General features: G+C 23.5%; 6 protein-coding genes across 6 annotated transcripts in view; 5 read left to right on the top strand and 1 right to left on the bottom strand.

Moving 5' to 3' along the window:
* Window positions 1–636, top strand: part of DICPUDRAFT_90621 (uncharacterized protein) — a gene marked incomplete at both ends in the record, with an annotated part of 928 nt that extends 292 nt beyond the window's left edge. Inside the window, 2 exons of the mRNA XM_003294274.1 lie at window positions 19–381; window positions 467–636. Coding sequence (XP_003294322.1) covers window positions 19–381; window positions 467–636 — 533 coding nt within the window. The remainder of the gene's footprint in view (window positions 1–18; window positions 382–466) is intronic.
* Window positions 637–1,801: 1,165 nt separating this feature from the next.
* Window positions 1,802–2,857, top strand: DICPUDRAFT_58977 (uncharacterized protein). Its single transcript, XM_003294273.1, has 3 exons — window positions 1,802–1,977; window positions 2,068–2,224; window positions 2,305–2,857. Exons 1-3 carry the CDS (start codon window positions 1,935–1,937, stop codon window positions 2,597–2,599), a joined length of 495 nt encoding a protein of 164 aa, XP_003294321.1. The 5' UTR covers window positions 1,802–1,934; the 3' UTR covers window positions 2,600–2,857.
* Window positions 2,858–3,072: 215 nt separating this feature from the next.
* On the top strand, window positions 3,073–3,790 carry DICPUDRAFT_84802 (uncharacterized protein; the record flags this gene model as incomplete). Its single annotated transcript, XM_003294272.1, has 3 exons — window positions 3,073–3,080; window positions 3,147–3,545; window positions 3,607–3,790. The coding sequence occupies 3 exons, from the start codon at window positions 3,073–3,075 to the stop codon at window positions 3,788–3,790; spliced, it is 591 nt and encodes a 196-aa protein (XP_003294320.1).
* Window positions 3,791–3,929: 139 nt separating this feature from the next.
* Window positions 3,930–6,844, top strand: DICPUDRAFT_58973 (uncharacterized protein; the record flags this gene model as incomplete). The annotated part of the gene is made up of 1 exon (XM_003294271.1): window positions 3,930–6,844. One exon carries the CDS (start codon window positions 3,930–3,932, stop codon window positions 5,601–5,603), a length of 1,674 nt encoding a protein of 557 aa, XP_003294319.1. The 3' UTR covers window positions 5,604–6,844.
* A 712-nt stretch (window positions 6,845–7,556) lies between these two features.
* DICPUDRAFT_159300 (uncharacterized protein) lies at window positions 7,557–8,765 on the top strand (the record flags this gene model as incomplete). Its single annotated transcript, XM_003294270.1, has 2 exons — window positions 7,557–8,353; window positions 8,414–8,765. 2 exons carry the CDS (start codon window positions 7,557–7,559, stop codon window positions 8,763–8,765), a joined length of 1,149 nt encoding a protein of 382 aa, XP_003294318.1.
* A 1,086-nt stretch (window positions 8,766–9,851) lies between these two features.
* Window positions 9,852–10,049, bottom strand: DICPUDRAFT_43260 (uncharacterized protein; the record flags this gene model as incomplete). Its single annotated transcript, XM_003294269.1, has 1 exon — window positions 9,852–10,049. One exon carries the CDS (start codon window positions 10,047–10,049, stop codon window positions 9,852–9,854), a length of 198 nt encoding a protein of 65 aa, XP_003294317.1.
* Between the last annotated feature and the right edge of the window lie 192 nt (window positions 10,050–10,241).

Genomic DNA, 10,241 nt, shown 5'->3' with positions numbered 1-10,241 from the left:
TAAAAACTGATCAAACAGCACCACAACAACCATTAGATAGATTAGAGCAAGATAAACAAGCATTATCAAATAAATTATCAAATATTTTAAGTTCAAATAAAAAGATTGAATCCCATAGTGCACCAATTCTCTTAAAATCACAACAAACTTTAAATCAACAAATACAAAAAGAAAAAGAAAAGAAAAAAGCTCAAAAAGAAAAAGAATTAGAAAAAGAGTTATTAAAAAATAAAGATTATAAACCAATTGAAATCCTATTAACCCCTGAAGAAAGAGATTTATTACGTTTAGCTAAAAAGGGTGTTATTAAATTATTTAACGCTGTTACTCAACATCAATCTTCTGGTATGACCGCTTCAGTAGATTCAAAATCAAAAAATAGTATGTATATTATAGTTTGTTGTTATTATGATTATATATTATTGATTAAATAGAAATACTAATTAAATTTAATTTAAATCTCTAGTTTCAAAGAATCAATTTTTAGAAACATTAAAGAATAGTAAAGTAAAGAAATCAGGTGATGATAGTGAAAGTGATGAAGATGAATATGGCCAAGATGGTGGTGAAGAATGGGATGTTTTAAAGGACGATTATTTAATTAAAAACGAATGGGATGGTGAAGAGCAAGATTAAAATAAATAAATAAAAAATAAAATACAAATAAAAATAAATAGATTCGATTTTTTTTTTTTTTTTATAAATACTATTTCTTTGATTTGGTTCATAGGTATATTTATATTTTGGATAAAGCTTGGATATTAATATCTCTGTTAGATATATCGTAAATTAGAATGTTTATTTTATATAGAAAAAAAAGAAATTCTTAAAGTTATTTATGTAAATCTAGTTTTTTATGTTTTTATTTTTTTATTTTTTTAAAGCCTATGGATGAAAGATAGTTGACCCTAGAACGGTTGGTAATAAGGAATTGATAATAATGAATAAAACTTGATTTCTAACTTCATTACCGGAAAGTGAGTGTTCCTCTTCTTCATTAAGTAACGCATATGATTTTGATTTTTTATTTATTGATTCTGAATGGTAAGGTTTTAAAATATTTATTATATTTTATAATATTAATTATAATTATTTTTACTTACTCAATTTTAACATTTTTAGTTTTAGGGTAGTTATTATTTAATATTTAATAAAAAAAAAATAAAAAAAATCTTTTTATACATTTTTTTTTTAAAAAAAGCTATAGGCACAATTTTGATTATATCTGTTATTTTAACAAAGAAATATCAGTATAGCTTCAACAAATAATTTGAAAACAATTTTAAAAAAAAAATGGGTTTTTTGGTGTGGAAAAAAAAAAAAGGGGTGGAAAGGAACAAATTTAGACACACAAAAATTATATTTGATGGGGAAAATGTTAATTATAGATTAAAATTATTATTATACATTCTTTTTAGTAATATTGCAAATATGGGGGTTGTAATCCTCCAAACTATTATTAATTCCCAAATTGAAAAAATAAACAAAACCTAAAAATTTTATTTTAATATAAAAAAAAATAAAATAATAAGTGTGGATGGTTTTAATCTGTCATTGTCACTTTTATTATGTTGATAATGTCCAGTACCACGAAAAAGAGATAACATAAAAATAGGTTACTTTTTTTTTTTTTTTTATTAATTTTAAAAAAAAAAATTTTTTTAAAATTTTTTTTTTTTTTTATTTAAATAAAATTTTTATTTTTTTTCATTTTTTTTTATATTTATTTTTAAAATTTAAACCACAAACACACATTTATTTATTTTATTTGTATAATTTTTAATCTTTTTAAAGGATTTTTATATAAATATATTTATTAATTAAGTTTAATATATAGTTTAATAACATAAAATAACATAACATAAAAATAATAATAATAATAATAATAATAATAATAATAATAATAATAATAATAATAATAATAATTATACAAAATGTCAACTAAAGCATCTCTTCTCTTACAAAAACAACTTGCCCGTATGTTATTAAATCTATTATTCTTATTTATACTGGTTTTTTAAAGGTTACTAATTCCTTTTCTTTTTTTTATTTTTAAAAAAAATTTAGATTTAAAGAAACATCCAATAGAAGGTTTTAGCGCTGGTTTAATTGATGAATCAAATATCTATGAATGGCAAATTATGATTATGGGTCCATCAGAAACCCCATATGAAGGTGGTATTTTTTATGCTACTTTAACATTCACACCAGAATATCCAGATAAGTAAGTTTATATTCACATATCACAAACTTAATTATTAGTATAGATATTAATTACTAACTATTTATTATTGATTAAATTAGACCACCAAAGATGAAGTTTACATCAGAAATGTGGCACCCAAATGTTTATAAGGAGGGTGAAGTTTGTATTTCAATTTTACATGAAGGTGAAGATGCTTATGGTTATGAAAAAGCTAATGAAAGATGGACACCAGTTCACACAGTTGAGTCTATTCTTATTTCAGTTATTTCAATGTTGTCAAGTCCAAACGATGAATCTCCAGCTAATATCGATGCCGCTAAAGAATGGCGTTCCCAAAGAGAGGTTTTTAACAAAAAAGTTCAAAGAATTGTAAGAAAATCACAAGATGCTTAAAACCATTTTGTCAATATATATAAATTATAATTAAACAAATCAAACAAATCAAACAAATCAAACAAAACAAAACCCAATATAATAATACGAACAATAGCAACACAAATGATACCATTACGATTTTATATAACTATAAATATAATGATTCATTATATTTAATCGACAAAAAAAGAGATTAAAAAACAATAAAAATAAAAAAAATAGATGTATATATAGTAAATTTAAAATAGAAAGGTTATTTTAAGCATTTTATCTTACAAAACCAATCTAATATTCCAAAAAAATGGACTATTATTATAATAATTTAAACACCCTTTTTTTTTAATTTAATTTTTTTTCATTTTCAAAAATTTCATTTTTTTTTAATTTTATTTTTTAATTTTATTTTATATTTATTTTTACATTTTTAGACACCAAACAATTATCCAAAAAAACAATATTATTTTTTTAACAAATATTTATAATGTTTTGAAATGTCAAAGTAATTTATTTAATTATATATATTTTTATTATTAAATACTAAGAATTTTCTATCTTAATTATTTAGTATTGGATTAAATAATGCTGGCAAACGAAATAAAGAAGATAAAGAATATATAGAAAATAATGATATTAGTTTAGATATGGATGATATTCATTCACCAACAGACTTAAACTCAATCATTAAAACATCAACAAATATTAAAGACCAGTTTCAAGAATTAAAAGATAATTTTAGCTCTACAATATCAAATAATCATACTAAAAGTGGTCACAGTTTTTTGGATGATGACGAAGACGAGGACGAAGACGATGACCTCGACTTAGAGGACATTGAAAATGATAGAAGTGGGGAAGAAAAAGAAGGATATGAAGAAAGTGAAGAGGAAGAAGAACAAGAAGATATTGACCACGATTTAAAAGTTATTTATAAGTTAAGAATTCTTTTAAATGAATGTGAAAAATTGTAATTATAATTATCTTATGTGGTGGGAAAAAAAGGTATTAATATTTCTCCTTTATTTTAGATCCAAAAAGACCAATAGTTTAAAATTAAAAACAAGTAAAGAAAGTTCAATTTATCAAACCCAATGCGAATTAATTGATTCAATTAAAAAGAATAAAATTTCAAAACAAAAATTAATAGAAGAAAGTCAAGGAATAGATTCATCAACTAGTATATTATATTTAAATAAACTAAATGAAAAATAATAATAATGTAAATAAATAATACTTTAAATTATAATTTTTTTTTTTTAAAAAATAATTTTTTTTTTTTTTCGTTTTTAGTTTTTAAAAAATAATTTTTTTTTATATTTCATTTTTTATTTTTTTATATTAAATATAAAAAATGATTAAAATTTTAAAAATTAAAAATACACCAAAGATAATAAACCAATTTAAAGGATTTGGTTATTTTAATAATAGTGTTTTAAATCAACAATATAGATACCATTCATCATGTTGTGGCCATAACAATAGTAATAATAGTCAATTAAAAACAAATGAAGAAAATAAAATTAGAGTTAGATATGCACCAAGTCCAACAGGTTATTTACATTTAGGTGGTTTAAGAACAGCATTATTTAATTATTTATTTGCAAAAAAGAACAATGGAACATTTTTATTAAGAATTGAAGATACTGATAGAACACGTTTTGTAGAAGGGTCAGCAAAGAATTTAGCAAATTGTTTAGAATGGGCAGGTATTCCATACGATGAGGGACCAGAAAGACCAGGCAATTGTGGACCATATGTTCAATCCGAAAGATTACCAATTTATAAAGAACATGCTCAACGTTTATTAGATGAAGGTCATGCCTATCATTGTTTTTGTACTCCAGAACGTTTAGCAATATCACGTATTGGTTCAAAAGGTCAAAATGGTATGTCTCTATATGATAGACACTGTTTAAAACTTTCAAAAGAAGAAATCGAAAATAGATTAAAAAATAATGAACCACATACCATTCGTTTAAAGATTCCATCAGAAAAAACAACCAACTTTACAGATATAGTTAAAGGAAAAGTTTCATTTAATAATCAATTAATCGATGATCAAGTATTAATGAAATCAGATGGATTCCCAACCTATCATTTAGCATCAGTAGTTGATGATCATCTTATGGGTATTACTCATGTCATTAGAGGTGAAGAGTGGTTAAATAGTACACCAAAGCATATTGTTCTCTATGAAGCATTTGGTTGGCAACCACCAAAGATGGCTCATGTACCATTACTTTTAAATACAGATAAATCTAAACTTTCAAAACGTCAAGGCGATGTATCTGTCGATAGTTATATGGAAAAAGGTTTCCTTCCAGAGGCATTGGTTAATTTTGTAGCATTATTAGGTTGGTCTCCACATGAAACCACTCAAGAGGTATTCACTTTAAATGAATTAATCGATCAATTCTCATTGGATGGTTTAAATACAAGTGGTAGTGTTGTAAATATGGAAAAATTAGATTGGTTCAATGTAGTTCATATTAGAAAGCAATTGGATGATCCATCAACTCATCATTTAATTTTACCAACTATTAAAGAGCAAATTAAAGAGTTTTATAATCAATCGTCAAGCGAAAGTGACGAATATTTATTAAAAGCAATTCATTGTGTAAAAGAAAGAGTTCATATCATCGAAAATTTTGTTCCCCTCTTAAAACCATTTTTTGTTGATCAAATCGATTTTAATTCAGAGGAAGCTCAAAAAATGAAATCTAAAGTTTGGAAAGGTGAACAATCAAAGCAAAATATCACTACTTTTATTGAGCAATTAAAAAATCTCCAAGATTTTACAGCTCCTAATATTTATAAAACACTTCAACAAACCTGTTCAAATCATATTTATAAAGATCAACAATTAAGTGAAAAAGAATTAACAGCTAAAGTTAACCAATTAATGAGCAATTTACGTTATTTATTATTAGGTTCCTCTGTTGGTGGTGGTATACCAGTTGCAATTGAAACTTTTGGTAAAGAAAAAACAATTAATAGATTATTAAATGGTTTAAATAAAAATTAATTTATAAAATAAATTAATAATAGTTTAAATAATATTTTTATTTATTTTATTATTTATTATTTTTTATTTATAATTGGCATGTATTAGTTCCAGATAAAACTTTCTCTTTACAAGTGTAGCCATATTTACATTGCCATGTATAGTCGCATATAATTGGGTTTTTGGGTTCTTTCCAATCAAGTGGGATACATCTTGGAATTCCATTTACCCAGCTTACAATATTGGTACTGAGGTCGCATTTTGAACATTTTGGTTCATTTGGATTTGATGAGCTTGTAAAACCTTGGGCACAAATACAATGTCCGAATGTTGTGGATCCAAAGTCGAATAAAACTTGAACACCTAAACTTGAAACGGATACTCTTAGGATTTGATTATTATTTGACAAATAAATATAACCATCATAATATTTGAATGTTGTTGGGCCAGATCCACTATATATTAAAGTTTTTGATGATGGGTCATTGATTGGTACTTTGTAATAACTTCTTGAATTATAATATGAACCGGTAACATAGTAAAAATGAGTTGAGGAGACTTCAAAAGAATAAACATATTCGTTAGTTGAAAATACAACTGGAAGGTTTTCAGTGTAGGTACCGAGAGTAGTTGGATTAAATGATCCTGAATATATTTTGCCACCATTTAAGATAAATAATTGATTATTAAATTTCTTTATTTCTGTGCAACCGTAATATAAAACTGGGTGGTTTGAAACCTCTGTTTTAATTGGACCCCTGCTAACTCTATTTCCATATGGCCAACATGAATATTGAATGTTATTATCTTCATCAAAGATATAATTACTATCAGAGACACTGGCAAGAGAAACACCGATTGTATTATTTTTATAAAATACATAGTTCTGGGTACCAATAATTCTTCTTCCACCATATACAATCATATCATATGATTTTGGACCAACTAATTGAGATAGACCGGTTAGTATTTGGTATGTATCTTGACCATAGATAGTAGTGTGGCTTATTGCATCATAACCATTACTACCACTTAAGGGAATTGAAATAATTCTATTTTCTTTTTCATCACTGTATTTAATTGAAAATAAAAGTCTATTGTTAACTGGGTCAATATCAATCTTATCTAAAGGAGAAGTTTTATTGGTTTTACAAAGAGTGTAAGGAGTATTTCCGCACTGCCAATCATAAGAACATCCAGTTGTCAAGGAATTAGAATATTTTAATTGAAAACAAATTAAAATTAAAATTAGTATATATTTTTTAATCATTTTTTTTTTTTATTAATTTGTTAAATTGTTTTTTTTTATTTTCTTTTATACCCTTTTTTTTTTTTTTTTTTTTTTTTTTTTTTTTTAAATAAAATAATTATATTAATTTATTTATAATGAATGTACTGAGGGGATAGATACATTAAATATACTTTGTTTAAAAAGTGATTCTCGTGGGTTTTATTTTGTTTTTCGGGATTATCTATTTCCTATTTTAATTATATAAATTTCACACAAATGTGTTATGTTGTGCAAAATAAATCACTTCTCTTAAAAATGATATGCATATCATTTTTTTGGGATGGTGTATTGATGATAAAAATGAAAAAATAAATTCCATATATGATAGTTTGTTTCAAATGATTGTATATCTTTTTTTTAAAATATTTAAAGAATAAATATTAAATGAATATATATTAAATGAATAAAATAATTATTATTAAAAAAAAACAAATTAAAAAAATAAAAAAAAGTAATAATTTTTTGGTGGGGGGTGTTAAAATATTTTTATTAAAAAATTTATTATTTTTTTATTTTAAATTGGAAATAAAAATGAAGTTAGCATTATTTTGCATTGAAATTTATTTTCTTTACTATTTTTTATTATTTATTAATAACACATATGCCATTAAATATCAAATATAGTATAAAAAATAAATAATAATAAAAAATAAAAATAAAAATAAATAAAAATAAATAAAAATATGATAAAGAATTTTATTCATAGATCAATTACTTCCCCCAAAAAGTTTATAATTGGGAAAGGATTGTTAAATAACCCATCAAAATATATAAAAGATTTTGGAAGTAATTGTTTTATTATATGCGATGTTGTTTTTTTAGATACAATTAAACAACATACAGAGGTTTCTTTAAATAAAGAAAATATCAAGAGTCACATAGAGCAATTTAATTATCAATGTACCAAAGAAGAAGTAGATAGATTGTGCGCATTAACCAAGAAATTCAAGAATGATATTGTTGTAGGTATTGGTGGTGGGAAAACTCTTGACTCTGCAAAAGCCGTTGCATATTATGAAAGATTACCCGTAATATTAATGCCTACTATTGCTTCAACAGATGCACCATGTACTTCACTTTCTGTTCTATATAAAGGCAATGGAGAATTTGACAAGTATCTTTATCTTCCACAAAACCCCGATTCAATTTTAGTTGACACTACTGTTTTAATAAATGCACCACCAAGATTTTTTTCAGCAGGTGTTGGTGATGCTTTAGCAACATATTTCGAGGCCCGAGCTTGTTATCAAACAACTGGTAATAATTTGGTCAATATGAAGCCATCAAGGATAGGCCTAGGTGTTTCAAAAATGTGTTATGAAATTATAAGTGACAATATAGACAAAGCAATGGATGCAGTTAAAAACAAAGCAATTACACCAGCTTTTGAACAAATGATAGAAGCAACAATATATTTATCTGGTATAGGCGCTGAGTCAGGTGGTCTTGCTGCAGCACATGCTGTTTGTAACGGAATGAGGTAAGTATTTAATATATTATTAATATATATAATATAGTTTTATTAATTTAATTACCATAGTATTATTCCAGATTTACATAGAGCTCAACACGGAGAAAAGGTTGCATTTGGATTATTAACCCAGTTAGTATTAGAGAATGCTGCTCATGAAGAAATTGAAAATGTTTTTAGAATAATGAAGATTGCAAATCTACCATTAACCGTGGAAGATTTGGGCTTAAAGAATTGGGATGTGGAGCAATGGCATAAGGTCGCTTCTATCGCAAATGATAAAAACGATACAATGGTCAATTTACCTCAAAAAGTTGATGATCAAGATATTTATAATGCCATGTTAACCGCAAATGAAATGGGTAAAAGATATAAAAACAAACCAATAGATTCATTTAAATTTGTTCAATTTAATAAATAAAATAAAGATTATTATGTTTTTAAAATTTATATTTTATTTTTATTTTTAATTGTTTTTAATGCAATCATGGTTGCAACTATATAAATGACCTGCACATTCCTTTAAACTAAAATGGCTAGAGCAGTTATGTTTTTTTAAACAATCTTTTACACAGTCTCCAACTGCCCCATCAGTAGTAGCGGCTGAAAATTGAATAGCAAACAATGTAATTAATAAAGTAAAGAAAATAATAAATTTATAATTCTAGAATTAAAATATAGTTAATATTAGTTTACTTTAAAATATAAAAATTATTAGTTTTTTTAGGTACCATTTTTAAATAAGGTGTAAAATATTATAAAATATTATATTTGTAAAAAAAAAAGAGGTATTTATACTATAAAAAAAATATAATTAATAAAAAATAATTTTAATAATATTAAAAGATAATAACAACATTAGAGTTATTAATTTTTTAATTAATTTTAAATTAAAGATTATTATTTAGAATTACTATTAAATTCAAATAATATGTAATATTTATTATAATATTATTAATTGTTACAAGTTAGTGAACACTCGTGCATGGCAACTAAACATTGAGGTCCTTGATGATACTTGTTTGGTATGCAATTTCTTCTTTCTACACATTCTTTGTAACAATCTTCGTTTCTATAGTTTATTTCCGATTTTACTAGTAAAACAAAAAATAATAAAAATATTATAAAACCTAAAATAATTTTTTGTTCCTTAAAAAAAAAACTAGTTATTATATTTTATTTTACTTTGATATTTAATAATATAAATAAATAAAATACCATTTTATATAATGTTACTATTAACACCAATTTAAAATTTTGTGTGTTTTTTTTTTTTTTTTTTTAAAAATTAAATTCAATCTTTTATATTAAAATTTTTTTTTTTTCTTTTTACTATAAAAATTAAAATATACATAAAATTTGGACAATATAATTTTTTTAATTTAATAAATATAACTGTATATGAGGGAATTTACCAATATATATAAATAAATAAAAAATACAAAATAAAAACTTTTTTTTAATAATGTAATAAATAGTTTTATTTAATTTAAATAATAATATATATTTAATTCATTTGTATCATTTTTTTAGAAGTTTTATCACAGTTAGTTCTACAACGCTCCATTAATGATACACATTGTTGCCATTCGGTTTTACAGACATCTCTATTTTCATCTACGCAACTACTATAACAATCTACATCTCCATTACTATTTAGATCTTCATCACTTGCTAAACTTATAGAGACACTAAATAAAATCATAAATAACAAGATACTTAAAATAATTTTTTTCTTTTACCAAAAAAAAATAATTTTAATTAGTATATATAATATCAATTATTAAATTTAATTAAATAAAGTAATATTTACCATCATTTTCCTTTTCTTTTTTAAAATACTATAAATTGAAAGAAAAAAAAAATTTAAAAAATTGTTAAAATAAATAAAAAATAA

This window comes from Dictyostelium purpureum (assembly GCF_000190715.1).
Source record: "Dictyostelium purpureum unplaced genomic scaffold DICPUscaffold_538, whole genome shotgun sequence".
NCBI lineage: Eukaryota > Evosea > Eumycetozoa > Dictyosteliales > Dictyosteliaceae > Dictyostelium > Dictyostelium purpureum.
The sequence above is the reverse complement of the archived record's forward strand: the minus strand, read 5'-3'. Positions and strand labels throughout refer to the sequence as shown.

Coding starts and splice junctions, on each gene's coding strand:
- DICPUDRAFT_58977 (XM_003294273.1), top strand. CDS start 1,935: ATGTCAACTAAAGCATCTCTTCTCTTACAAAAACAACTTGCCC. Junction 1,978..2,067: donor CTTACAAAAACAACTTGCCC/GTATGTTATTAA, acceptor AAAAAAATTTAG/ATTTAAAGAAACATCCAATA. Junction 2,225..2,304: donor ACACCAGAATATCCAGATAA/GTAAGTTTATAT, acceptor TGATTAAATTAG/ACCACCAAAGATGAAGTTTA.